We start from the raw sequence: 14,511 nt of genomic DNA on the forward strand, positions 1-14,511 counted from the left end.
TGGAAAGCATTATAGAGTTATTAAACCAAAAACTTCAGTATTATCTTAAAAGTTTCTTTCCCCAGACAATTAGTCTGGTCAACCATCCTAATTAGCCCACCCCCACCCCCACCCACTCTGTCTATTACCTCAGTCACTGCACAGCACAGTAAACACTACAAACCAGTCTTCAGAGTGCTGTTTACAATGTACATATCTTCAACTTAACCTCTAACCTTCTTTATAATTGCTGAATGTTGTTTTTGTTGTATGTCATGCCCAGTCAACTCACCACTGCAAATTGCTAATACGTGTAAATGTATATGGTGAATAAAGTTCATCCTTGATCTAAAAACCTCTCTCTGTTTTGGATACTCTTCACACCCTACCTCAGTGTGGCCTTGCACCTGATTACGTGCCTGCACTGTACTTTCTCTGTAACCGCAACACTTAATTCTGCACTCTGCTCCTGATTTCCCTTGACAATGTGTTGGTGGTAGAGTGGACAGTGAAGAAGGTAATCAAAAGTTCCAGAGGGATATTGATCAGCTGAGTAAGTCAAGGAATGGCAAATTCAGATAAGTGTGAGGTGTTGCATTTTTGGAAAGTCAAATCCAGGTAGGACACTCAGCGTGAGCACAGGGCCTTTTAGAGTGGTGCAGAACAGAGGAGACTTGAAGACAAGTACACAGCTGTCTGAAATTGGAGATACAGGTGGACAGGATGGTAAAGAGTGCTTCGAGCATGCTGGCCTTCATCGGTTAGAGTACTGAGTACAAAGGTCGTGAGGCGATGATGCAGTGGTACGGGATGCTGGTGAGGCAGCACCTGGAGATTTGTAAACGCAAACATGAGGAAATCTGCAGATGCTGGGATTTCAAGCAACACACATCAAAGTTGCTGGTGAACGCAGCAGGCCAGGCAGCATCTCTAGGAAGAGGTACAGTCGATGTTTCGGGCCGAGACCCTTCGTCAGGACTAACTGAAGGAAGGGCTAGTAAGAGATTTGAAAGTGGGAGGGGGAGGGGGAGATCCAAAATGATAGGAGAAGACAGGAGGGGGAGGGATGGAGCCAAGAGCTGGACAGGTGATTGGCAAAAGGGATATGAGAGGATCATGGGGCAGGAGGCCCAGGGAGAAAGACAAAGGGGAGGGGGGGAAAAGCCCAGAGGATGGGCAAGGGGTATAGTGAGAGGGACATAGGGAGAAAAAGGAGAGAGAGAGAAAGAATGTGTGTGTGTATGTGTGTGTGTGTATATATATATATATATATATAGAGAGAGAGAGAGAGAGAGAGAGAGAGAGAGAGAGAGAGAGAGAGAGAGATTGAGAATAAATAAATAAATAAATAATGGATGGGGTATGATGGGGAAGGGACATTAATGGAAGTTAATGCTCCCGATGCGGCCTTCTATATATTGGCTTCTTTCCACAAGGATTGCTCCCTACATGACTTCCTTGTCCATTCGTCCCCCCCATCTCTCCCCACCGATCTCCCTCCTGGCACTTATCCTTGTAAGTGGAACAAGTGCTACACATGCCCTTACACTTCCTCCCTCACCACCATTCAGGGCCCCAGACAGTCCTTCCAGGTGAGGCGACACTTCACCTGTGAGTCGGCTGGGGTGATATACTGCATCCGGTGCTCCCGATGTGGCCTTCTATATATTGGCGAGACCTGACGCAGACTGGGAGACCACTTTGCTGAACACCTACGCTCTGTCCACCAGAGAAAGCAGGATCTCCCAGTGGCCACACATTTTAATTCCACGTCCCATTCCCATTCTGATATGTCCATCCATGGCCTCCTCTACTGTAAAGATGAAGCCACACTCAGGTTGGAGGAACAACACCTTATATTCCGTCTGGGTAGCCTCCAACCTGATGGCATGAACATTGACTTCTCTAACTTCCGCTAATGCCCCACCTCCCCTTTGTACCCCATCTGTTATTTATTTATTTATAATATATATATTCTTTGTCTCTCTCTCTCTCTCTCTCCTTTTTCTCCCTCTGTCCCTCTCACTATACCCCTTGCTCATCCTCTGGGCTTTTCCCCCCTTCCCCTTTGTCTTTCTCCCTAGGCCTCCTGTCCCATGATCCTCTCATATCCTTTTGCCAATCACCTGCCCAGCTCTTGGCTCCATCCCTCCCTCTCCTGTCTTCTCCTCTCATTTTGTATCTCTCCTTCCCCCTCCCACTTTCAAATCTCTTACTAGCTCTTCCTTCAGTTAGTCCTGACGAAGGGTCTCGGCCCGAAACGTCGACTGTACCTCTTCCTAGAGATGCTGCCTGGCCTGCTGCGTTCACCAGCAACTTTGATGTGTGTTACCTGGAGATTTGTGTTCAGTTTTGGTTGCCTTGCTATAGGAGAGATGTTATTAAACTGGAAAGAGTGCAGAAAAGATTTACTCGGAAGCCCCACCATCTGGTGCAGAGGGGCCACTGCACAGGATTGCAAAGAGCTGCGGAAACTTGTAAACTCAGACAGCTCCATCATGGGCACCAGCTTCCCCAAATTCGAGGACCCCTCCGAAAGGCGATGCCTCAAAAAGGCGGCATCCATCACTGAGGATCCCAACACCCAGGACGTGCCCGCTTCTCATTGCCACCATCAAGGAGGAGGTACAGTGAAGACCCACACTCAGTGATTGAGGATCAGCTTCTCCTCCTCCGCCAGCAGAGTTCTGAATGGACAATGAACCCATGTACATACCTCACTAGTTGTTTGGCTCTCCTTTAGCACTAGTTATTATATACTTATTGTAACTTACAAGGTTTGCACTGATTATTATGTATGGCACTGTACTGCTGCTACAAAACAACAAATTTCACCACATATGCTTATGATATTAAACCTTTTAAATCTACTCCTCAGCTTTTTTTCTCCAAAGAGTTTTGGCCCGAAATGTCGACTGTACTCTTTTCCACAGATGCTGCCTGGCCTGCTGAGTTCCTCCAGCATTTTCTGAGTGTGGCTTGGATTTCCAGAATCTGCAGATTTTCTCTTGTTTCTGATTCTGACTGAGGGATTGAGTTATAGGGAGAAGTTGGACAGTCTAGGGCCTTATTCCTTGGAGCAGAGGAGATTGATGGGTGAGCTGATAGAAGTGAATACAATCATGAGAAGCATAGAGAAGGTCTTTTCCCCAGAACGGAAGGATCAAGAACTAGAGGACACAGGTTTAAGGTGAGGGGAGAAGATTTGGGAAACTTGAAGGACAACTCTTTTGCACAAAGGGTAGTATCAATGTGGAATGAGCTGCCAGAAGAACTGGTTGAGACAGGGAGAATAACAGATTTTAAGTGTGTAAGTTGAGAGGGATACAGGCCAAACACTGGCAAATGGTTCTAGTTTGAATGAGATATCTTGGTTAGCATAGATGAGTGGGCTGAAGGGCCTGTTTCTGTACTATATGATTCTATGACTCTCTTGTTCTACTTCAATGCAGTTAATCTGTCTGAAGGATGTGCAAGAGATGTTTTTCACTGAAATTTGGTACGTTGACCATAGTAAACCAATATACTATTTTACCATTTTACACTCAGTGACTGAATCTCCACGAAGTTCAAAGTTCAAAGTAAATTTATTATCAGAGTACATATATGTCACTATATACAACCCTGAGATTTACTTTCTTGCAGGCATACTCAATAAATCCAAAAAGAATGATAACCATAATAGAATCACTGAAAGACCACATTAATTTGGGCATTCAACCAGTGTGCAAAAGACCACAAATTGTGCAAATACAAAATGAAACAAAGAATAATAATTTAAAAATAAGCAATAATTATGGAGAACATGAGATGAAGAGTCCTTGAAAGTCAGTCCATTTTAAAGACAGAGCTAGTGAGGTTGACAGATGTTATACCCTTTGGTTCAAGAGCCTGATGGTTGGGGGGTAATAACTGTTCCTGAACCTGGTGGTGTGAGTCAATAGACAATAGACAATAGGTGCAGGAGTAGGCCATTCGGCCCTTTGAGCCAGCACCACCATTCACTGTGATCATGGCTGATCATCCACTATCAGTATCCAGTTCCTGCCTTATCCCCATAACCTTTGATTCTGCTATCTTTAAGAGCTCTATCCATCTCTTTTTTGAAAGCATCCAGAGACTTGGCCTCCACAGCCTTCTGAGGCAGAGCATTCCATATATCCACCACTCTCTGGGTGAAAAAGTTTTTCCTCAACTCCGTTCTAAATGGCCTACCCCTAATTCTTAAACTGTGGCCTCTGGTTCTGGACTCACCCATCAGCGGGAACATGCTTCCTGCCTCCAGCATGTCCTATCCCTTAATAATCCTATATGTTTCAATAACATCCCCTCTCAGCCTTCTAAATTCCAGAGTATACAAGCCCAGTCGCTCCAATCTTTCGACATATGACAGTCCCGCCATCCCGGGAATTAACCTTGAGAACCTATGCTGCACTCCCTCAATAGCAAGAATGTCCTTCCTCAAATTTGGAGACCAAAACTGCACACAGTACTCCAGGTATGGTCTTACTAGGGCCCTGTACAGCTGTAGAAGGACCTCTTTGCTCTTATACTCAATTCCCCTTGTTATGAAGGCCAGCATGCCATTAGCTTTCTTCACTGCCTGCTGTACTTGCATGCTTGCTTTCAGTGACTGATGTACAAGAACACCTAGGTCTCATTGTGCTTCCCCTTTTCCTAACTTGACTCCATTTAGATAATAATCTGCCTTCCTGTTCTTACCACCAAAGTGGATAACCTTACACTTATCCACATTAAACTGCATCTGCCATGCATCTGCCCACTCACCCAGACTGTCCAAGTCACCCTGCATTCTCATAACATCCTCCTCACATTTCACACTGCCACCCAGCTTTGTGTCATCGGCAAATTTGCTGATGTTACTTTTAATTCCCTCATCTAAATCATTAATATATATTGTAAACAGCTGCGGTCCCAGCACTGAACCCTGCGGTACCCCACTGGTCACCGCCTGCCATTCAGAAAGGGACCCGTTAATCGCTACTCTTTGTTTTCTGTCAGCCAGCCAATTTTCAATCCATGTCAGTACTCTGCCCCCAATACCATGTGCCCTAATTTTGCCCATTAATCTCCTATGTGGGACTTTATCAAAGGCTTTCTGAAAGTCCAGGTACACTACGACCACTGGCTCTCCCTTGTCCATTTTCATAATTACATTCTCAAAAAATTCCAGAAGATTAGTCAAGCACGATTTCCCCTTTGTAAATCCATGCTGACTCGGACCGATCCTGTTACTGCTATCCAGATGTGTCATAATTCCATGTTTTATAATTGACTCCAGCATCTTTCCCACCACCGACGTCAGGCTAACCGGTCTATAATTCCCTGTTTTCTCTCTTCCTCCCTTCTTGAAGAGAGGGACAACATTAGCCACTCTCCAATCCACAGGAACTGATCCTGAATCTATAGAGCATTGGAAAATGATTACCAATGCGTCCACGATTTCTAAAACCACCTCCTTAAGTACTCTGGGATACAGACCATCAGGTCCCGGGGACTATCAGCCTTCAGATCCAACAGCCTATCCAACACCATTTCCTGCCTAATATAAATTTCCTTCAGTTCATCCATTACCCTAGGTCCTTTGGCCACTATTATATCTGGGAGATTGTTTGTGTCTTCCCTAGTGAAGACAGATCCAAAGTACCTGTTCAACTTGTCTGCCATTTCCTTGTTCCCATAATAAATTCACCCGCTTCTGTCTTCAAGGGCCCAATTTTGGTCTTAACTATTTTTTTCCTTTTCACATACCTAAAGAAGCTTTTACTATCCTCCTTTATATTCTTGGCTAGTTTACCTTCGTACCTCATTTTTTCTCCACGTATTGCCTTTTTAGTTACCTTCTGTTGCTCTTTAAAAGTTTCCCAATCCTCCGGCTTCCCACTCGTCTTTGCTACGTTATACTTCTTCTCTTTTATTTTTATGCTGTCCATTACTTCCCTTGTCAGCCACGGCCTCCCCTTACTCCCCTTAGGATCTTTCTTCCTCTTTGGAACGAACTGATCCTGCACCTTCCGCATTATTCCCAGAAACACTTGCCATTGCTGTTCCACTGTCATCCCTGCTAGGGTATTGTTCCATTGAACTTTGGCCAGCGCCTCCCTCATAGCACCATAGTTCCCTTAGTCCTGAGGCTCCGGTACCACCTTCCTGATGGTTGAGGGGTAGTAACTGTCCCTGAACGTGGTGGTGTGAGTCCCGAGGCTCCTGTACCTCCTTCCTGATGTCAGCAGTGAGAAGAGAGCATAGGCTGGATGGTGGGGGTCCCTGATGATAGGTGCTGCTCTCTTGCGGCAACATGTTGTGTAGATGTGCTCAGTGGTGGGGAGTGCTCTGCCTATAATGGACTGGGCTGTGTGCACTACTTCCATTTAACATTCCTGAGCAGAGAATTCCATAAGACATAGGAGTCGAAAAAGGGAATTTGTCTCATTGAGTCTGTTCTGTCATTTCATCATGGCTGGTCTATTATCCCTCTCAACTCATTCTCCTGCCTTCTCCCCGTACCCTTTGATGGCTTTACTAATCAAGAACCTATGAATCTCTGCTTTAAATACTGGCCTCCACAGCCGTCTGTGGCAATGAATTCCACAGATTCACCACTCTCTGCCTGAAGAAATTCTTCCTCATCTCTGTTCTAAAAGGATACCTGTTTACTTGGAGGCTGTACCCTCTGGCCCTCAACTCCCCCACTATAGGAAACATACTCTCCACATTCACTCTATCTAGGCCTTTCAATATTCGATAGGTTTCAATGAGGTCTCCCCTCATTCTCCTAATCTCCAGTGTGTACGGGCCCTGAGCCTTCAAATACTCCTCATATGTTAACACTTTCATTCCCAGATCATTCTCAGGAGCCTCCTCTGGATTCTCTCCAATGCCTGCACATCTCTTCTTAGATAAGAGGCCCAGAATTGCTCGTAATACTCCCAGTGCGGTCTGACCAGAGCCTTAGAAAACATTAGCATTACATACTTGCTCCTCTCAAAATGAATGCTAACATTGCATTTGCCTTCCTCACCACCGGCTTGACCTGTAAGTTAACATTTTGGGAATCCTGCACAAGGACTCCCCAGTTCCTTTGCATCTCTGGTTTTCAAATTCTCTCCCATGAAAAAAGTTGAATCAGTTCAACTCTGAACTGACACTACAACCTATGGACTCACTTTCAAGGACTCTACAACCCATGTTCTCAGCATTAGTTATATCCTTATGTATAATTACTATTGTTTGTTTTATTTTGTAGTTGCACAGCTGGTCGTCTTTGCACATCGGTTGATTGTCAGTGTTTGTGTGCAGTTTCAATTATATTCCTTTGTTCTACTCTGAATTCCGGCCAGAACATGAATCTTAGGGTAATATATGGCAACATGTATGTATTTTCATAATAAATTTGCTTTAACATTGAGGTGTAAGGCTCCTTCTGGTCTGGAGCACTGAAGCAAGGCAGAACAATTCATAAATCTGCCTGTTTATTTGTAGAGCTGGGGCTCGGGGGTTGTACGAGGTGTCAGGATAAAGTCAGACATAGAATATGGAACAGTAAAGGCCAGTTGGCCCACCATGTTGTACTGACCTTTTAACCTACTCTAAGGACAAGCTAACCCTTCCCTCCCACACAGCCCTCCATGTTCTTATCATCCACGTGCCTATCTAAGAGTCTCTTAATTGTCCCTAATGTATCTGCTTCTACCACCACCCCTGCAGGTCTTCCACACCCCATCACTCTCTGTATTAAAAACCTACCTCTGACAGCCCCCCATGCCTTCCTCCAAAGACCTTTAAGTTATACCCCCTTGTATTAACCATTTCCTCCCTGGGAAACAGTCTCTGGCTCTCCACTCTATCTATGCCACTTATCAGCTTGTACATCTCTGTCAACTCCCCTCTCATCCTCCTTCACTCCAAAGAGAAAAGCCCCAGCTCACTCAGCCTATCCTCATCAGATGTGCTCTCTAATCCAGGCAACATCCTGCTAAATCTCCTCTGCACCCTCTCTGAAATTTCCACATCCTTCCAATAATGAGGCGACCAGAACCCAACACGATGCTCCATTATTGTTGGGCATAATTGCAGCTCCCCCCCACTGGCCCCAGCCCCCATTGCTCGGAACTGTACAGGCCAGCAAGCCTATGTAACCTGTGACTCCGCCAAGGAGAAAGCGGGGAGATCGAATGGCAACCTGAAACGTGTCCTCTTCATCCAGAGGGTGGTCCGTTCATGGGATGAGCTGCCAGAGGACGTTGTTGAGGCAGATCCGTTGACAATGTTTCAAAGACACTTGGAACTGATTTACTGGGAATATTGGCAGCCTGGACCAGTTGGGTGATCGGGCCTGTTTCCATGATCCCTGCCATGATGTGGGTGGGCTCAGCACCCTCCTTTACCGACAGTGAGTCCCCTCCGAAATCCAAACAAGGCAACTTGCTGCCTGTCTGATACTGCCGGGACCCAGACTACAGATCCGGTTCCCTGTCTGATTACATTCCCAGAGCATGGAATACAGGTCCAGTTCTCTGTATGACTACATTCCCACAGCACGGAATTCAGGGCCCATTCCCTGTCTCTATCTATCCATCTCTCTCTCTCTCTCTCTCACACGCACGCGCGCACACACACACACACATACACACACACACACACACACACACACACACACACACACACGCTGCCTGCTCACTACTTTCAGTGTGTGGGATTATAGTATCTTCATAGACATTCAACCCCATCGAGTCAATGGCAGCACTCATTTCAACAATCCCTGTAGCCTCATCCCCCCCCCCCACCTCACCCACAGTCTGCAGAAGGACAGACAGATTGCAAGAATGGACAACGAGGTGGCAGATGGAAAATAGTGTCAGGATGTGTATGGTCATGCTGTTGGGAGAAGGAATAAAGGTGTAGACTATTTTCTACACAGGAAAGTACTCTGAAATCAGAGGTGCGAAGGGACTTGGGAGTTGTCGTGCAGGAAGGTCAGCTGACAGGTTGAGTGAGTGGTAAGGAAGGTGAACCTTCATCTCGAGAGGACTAGAGTATGAAACCTGCAAGAGGAACACAACCCTGACGTAGTTCGTAGGCTTGCGTGCCTCAGTATCTGGGACCGCTATGCTGGCGGGGGTCACACCCGTGAGCTTTGGCGCTCCACAGGGTCACCCATGCCTCATGAGTCAAAGGATAGAGACCAGACTAAGGGTGCTCCATCAGCCCTCCAGCTTACAGCTAACAGCAGTGACTGGTCAAATAGAACTGTTACAGAGACAGCAAAGAAGGGTCATTTGACGGTAGTGAACACTGAGAGGAAGCTACTGGCATGAGGAAGGAAGCCCTGAACACTGCCAGAGATGGGGGAGCTTCACTGCTGCCCCAGACACCAGGGGCATAGTGCCCAGTAAGTTAGTAAGAATATTAAAGCAAGGAGGTAAGGCTGAGACTTTATAAGGCACTGGTTAGTCCACACTAGGAGTATTGTGAGCAGTTTTGGTCTCTTTATCTATAAAAAAATTGTGCTGGCGTTGGAGAGGGTCCACAGGAGGCTCACAAGAATGGTTCTGGCAACAAAAGGGTTAACATATGAGGCGCATTTTTAGCCAGAGGACAAATTTCTTTAGCCAGGGGGTAGTGAATCTGTGCAATTCATTGCCACAAATGACTGTGGAAGCAAGTTAATGGGTATATTTAAAGCGCAGCTTGATAGGTTCTTGATTAGTGAGGGCATCAAAAGTTACAGGAGAAGGCAGGAGAATGGGATTGAGGGGGTTAATAAATCAGCCATGATAGAACGGCAGAGCAGACACAATGGGCCAAATGGCCTAATTCTGCTCCTAGGTTTTATGGTCTTGTGACCTCATGGTCGAACCCTGCTCTCCCGAGTGCTAACCCTTTTTCCCGCTAACTGACTATCCCCCTCCCCTATAGGTAGTGGTCTCCCCATCGTCACCACTCTCTGCGTGAGAAGTTCTCTCCTTATGTCCCTATCCTACCTTTGGTTGATCAATTTAACCCTGTCCCTGGTTTCTCTAAACCCCTCCTGACATTGTCCACCTCAATCCCCTATCCTTCCAACCTTCTCTGCTCCAGAAGAACCACTGCAGGCTTCTCCATTACCACCCTGGTGCAGGGGTCTCTCCTCCCTGAAGACATCCTAATGAATCTTTTCCACACCCTCCCCAGAACCTTCCTGCCCTCCTGAAGCGTGGTGACCAGAACTAGACATAGTTCTCCTGTCCATCCTTGGGGTTGGAACAATGCTATTCCTGCCTTCATGGTTGTGGCTCTAACTGCACTTGGTTCTTGCACGGAGTAGCAAACTGTGGAATCTGCCCTCCCTGTTCTCCTCTCGCCCCCAACTCTGGGATTTGCCCCTCCCTCCCTCCCTCTGAGAACCTCTCTCCCTCCATCCTTCAAACTGTGGGACTACCCCTTCCTCCCCTCCATCCCTCATTTTCTGAGCCTTCCCATCCATCTGTTGCTAAAGCTCTGGAATTCTCCTCCACCAACTCTGGGACACCCCCGTCCCCCAATTGTTTGACTCTTCCTTAGGAAACTCCCCACCTCACCATTCCTCAATCTCTGGGATGCACCCACCCTTCTTCCCTCAAACTGTGGTGATCCACCTCCCACACCTCTCCCTCATACACTCGTGTTCACCTCTCCTTCAAACCATCTCTCATCCTTTGGAACCGCACCCCCATTCCTTCATTTTTTGGGACTCATTGTCCCTCCATTTCACAAACAATGGGTACCCCCTCTCTTTCCACCTCTTGGACTCTGGGACTCCCCCTTCCTTCACTCAATCCCTAATCATCTGGGTCTCTCGTCTCTCCCCATCCCTCATAAACTGTGATTCATCCCTTCCTTCAGGAAGAAGGAATTTGATTACGGACTAAAGGAAGGGGAAGTCGAGGGAACACACACCAGTCCTCATCGAGGGATCAGAATTGGAAAGGGTGAGCATTTTCAAGTCCCTGGGTGTCAACATCTTTGAGTATCTATCTCGGGCCCGGCATATTGATACAATCTCAAAGAAGGCACGACAGCGGCTAGATTTCAATAGGAGTTTGAGTAGATTTGTTATGTCACCAAAGACCCTCACAAATTTCTACAGATGTACCGTGGAGAGCATTCTAACAGGTTGCATCACCGTCTGGTTATGGAGGGGACACTGCACAGGATCGGAAAAGCTGTGGAAAGTTGTGAACTCAGCCAGCTTCATCATGGACACCAGCCTCCCCAGCAGTGAGCACATTTTCAAAATGGCGATGCCTCGAAAATGCGGCATCCATCACTACGGATCCCCATCAGCCAGGACATGCCCGTTTCTCATTGCTACCATCAAGGACGACGTACAGGAGCCAGAAGACACACTCAATGATTCAGGAACAGCTTCTTCCCCTCCGCCATCAGATTTCTGAATGGACAATGAGCTCATGTACACTACCTCACTACTTTTTGCACTACTTGTTTAAAGTTTTTAGTATATACTCCGTATTGTAATGTATCGGCTTTTTAAATTAATATTATTATGTATTACAATGTACTGCTGGTGCAAAACAACAAATTTCACAATATATGCCAGTGATATTAAACCAGATTCTGATTCCTACATCTTCTGGGTTCCTCACTCCTTCCAACCCTCATTCTCTGGGATTCACCCCTCCCTCCAACAATCATCCTTCCCACCTCTCCCTCCCTCCATCACTCATCCTCCCCTCCTCTCCCTCCCTCCACCAGTGACAAAACCCTTGCCCAGTGCGGGGACCGAACGGCTGCAACTGGATCCAGTGACTTACTGCTTCTTGTGGTGAGGGTTTGGTTCCCCAGTACGTGGGCCATATGTGTGTGTGTGTGTGAGTGTGAGTGTGTGCGAGTGTGTGATGTCTGAGTGTGAGTGTGTGTGAGTGTGAGTGTGTGTGAGTATGAGTGTGTGTGTGTGTGAATGTGAGTGTGCGTGTGATTTTCTGTGAGTGTGTGAGTGAGTGAGTGTGAGTGTGTGTGAGTAATTGTGTGTGAGTGATTGTGTGTGTGAGTGATTGTGTGTGCATGAGTGTGTGAGTGATTGTGTGTGAGTGAGTGTGAGTGTGTGTGTGAGTGCGTCTGAGTGTGTGAGTGAGTGAGTGTGAGTGTGTGTGTGAGTGTGTGAGTGAGTGTGAGTGTGCATGTGTGAGTATGAGTGTGTGTGAGTGAGTGTGAGTGTGTGTGTGTGAGTGAGTGAATGTGTGTGTATGAGTATGAGTGTGTGTGAGAGTGGGTGTGTGTGTATGAGAGTGAGCATGTGTGTGAGAGAGAGAGTGGGTGTGTGTGTGTGAGTGAGTGTGTCCATGTGTCTGAGTGTGTGTGGGTGTGTGTGTGTGTCTGTTTATCGGTATGTGTGTGTGTGTCTGAGTGTGTGTGTGTGTGTGTGTGTCTATTGGTGTGTGTGTGTGAGAGAGAGTGTGTGCGTGTGCACGTGGGTGTGTGTGTCTGTCTATTGGGGGGGTGTGTGAGTGTGTGTGTGTGCGTCTATTGGTGTGTGTGTGTGTGTGTGTGTGTGTGTGTGTGTGTGTGTGTAGTGTGTGTGTGTGTGTGTGTGTGTGTGTGTGTCTATTGGTGTGTGTGTGTGTGTGTCAGTGTGGTTCAGTGAAGCTCAGGGTATGGAATCAATTTGGAGCTTCAGACACACACAGACTCTATTCTTCCAACTCCCGACATCAGTGGGGGCTGAAACACAACCTCGGTGTGGCAGATGAGACTTGCTTCATTGGCAAATCAAAGTGGAACGTCTTGAACCTTCGTCTGTGCGTTTTGAGAGAGCGTCGAGACAAAACTGTTCTAATTAGAAGCAGGGTTCTTTCTCCGGCATCAGGAGTAACGCAGTCGTTACGTTACCCTTCCCATTCAGCCTCCTTGGTGGGACCAGGTCTATCCCCTCTCCAGCCCGGTGCTGGAAACTGACTGCCTGTTCCCCCAGCCCCTGGCTCGCAGACTGACTGCTGAATGCGTGGCCAAGAACGCAGGGACCACTTAACCCCTTCAGCCCGACGAGGGATCTCCGCGCGTGAGGGTTAAATGGGAGCTGAGCAAAGAAACACTCACCCACATCATACAGGACATACATATCCATCGCATCCTTCCTCTGCCCAGGGTTCGCGGCAGCTCCACCGTAAACGAGGGCATGGTGATGGCAATGCCCTGTTAGCAAGTCCAACAGCAGGGCAGGAAGCCAGCGGAGATATCATTCCACGCCGAGAAGAACTCCCGGTCGCCTGCCTGAGGCTTGGCACTCTCCCACTCTCCCCTTCTTTACGACCAGCTTCTCAGCACGGACTCACGGACACTGAAACACTCTCTCCTCCTCTGGGAAGCTCGTTCCGCTCCTGCCTGCAACAGACCACTCCCCCCCTCACTCATTCACCGCAGACCTGAGGCTCACAGTGAGCAGGGAACTGCCCCCTCTAACAGATCCTTTCAAAGGAAACATAGTCCTCATTCCCGAGGGGTGAGGACCAGGGGAGGCAGGCTGGGGGCTCTCAGATGGGCTTGTTTCAAGCAAGCTTTGTGTGTGTGTGTGTGTGTGTGTGTGTGTGTGTGTGTGTCTGTGTCTGTATTTGTGTGTGTCTGTGTCTGTGTCTGTATGTGTTTGGCTGTGTGTGTGTTGTGTACCTGTATGTGTTTGGCTGTGTGTATGTTGTGTGTCTGTGTGTGTCTATCTGTATATGTGTGTGTGTGAGTGTATGTGTGGTTTATCTGTGTTTAGTGTATGTCCGTGAATACATTTTGTGTGTGTTTAATATGTGCCTGTGTGTAGGTATCTGTGACAATATCTGTGTCTATGTCGAGTGTGTGCTTTGTGTGTTCAGTGTATGGCCTATGAGTGTTTTTGTATGTTTCATATGTCTGTGTGTGTGAATATCAACTGTGTTGTATGTGCTTTGTGTGTGTTTGTGCAAAGGTGTGCGTGTTTGGGTGAAGATCTGTGTGTGTGAATATCTATGGGGTGTGTGTGCGTGTGTTTGTGCAAAGCTCTGTGTGTGTGTGTGTGTGTGTGTGTGTGTGTGCGAGTTTTGTGTGTGTGAACTCTCCTTTAAACCACCAGCCTCCCAAGCGGCCACAACCGGAATCTCACGGCCTTTTCTGGGGTGGATACAAAATGAAATAAGAGGCCGACCCCCCCCCCCCCACCCCCAGGAGGTGGGAAAGGAGGAAAGGAACCAGCGGAGGAGGGATCTCAGGTTGGGAGATAGTTGGACAAAGCTGACAATGTGGAGCAGAAACGAAACTGCTGGTTGTTTTAACCACAATTCTACAAAGAACCTCCCCCCACCCCCGCACACTCACCCCAAAAAAAGAAAACATTTAGATCAGTGGTGTTCAGTGTAGCTTGCCAAAATACTCAGCGCAGTCCCTAAGAGTTAACCCTTAAACATCACAGCAGTTCTGGCTAACGTCACAGCGGAACGGTGATTGGCAGAGTGAGAGAGCCAAACACCAGGAAAACAGGCCATTTGTCCCCACTGATCCATGCTGGCCAAG

The 14,511-nt window shown here is 47.3% G+C and overlaps 1 protein-coding gene across 7 annotated transcripts in view; it reads right to left on the reverse strand.

Annotated features, from left to right (window-relative positions):
* The window catches only part of LOC140199300 (tensin-1-like), a 416,856-nt gene extending 402,823 nt beyond the window's left edge, over positions 1-14,033 (reverse strand). For 3 of the 7 annotated variants that reach the window (XM_072261118.1, XM_072261120.1, XM_072261115.1), the window contains exon 1: positions 13,075-14,029. In XM_072261118.1, coding sequence (XP_072117219.1) covers positions 13,075-13,155 — 81 coding nt within the window. In that variant the 5' untranslated portion in view covers positions 13,156-14,029. Of the gene's footprint in view, positions 1-13,074 lie in introns of all 7 variants that reach the window. The other 4 variants (XM_072261116.1, XM_072261119.1, XM_072261117.1 and 1 more) reach the window with 3 other exon arrangements.
* Positions 14,034-14,511: the final 478 nt, after the last annotated feature.

This window comes from Mobula birostris, chromosome 6 (genome assembly GCF_030028105.1).
Source record: "Mobula birostris isolate sMobBir1 chromosome 6, sMobBir1.hap1, whole genome shotgun sequence".
NCBI classification, from domain to species: Eukaryota; Metazoa; Chordata; class Chondrichthyes; order Myliobatiformes; family Myliobatidae; genus Mobula; species Mobula birostris.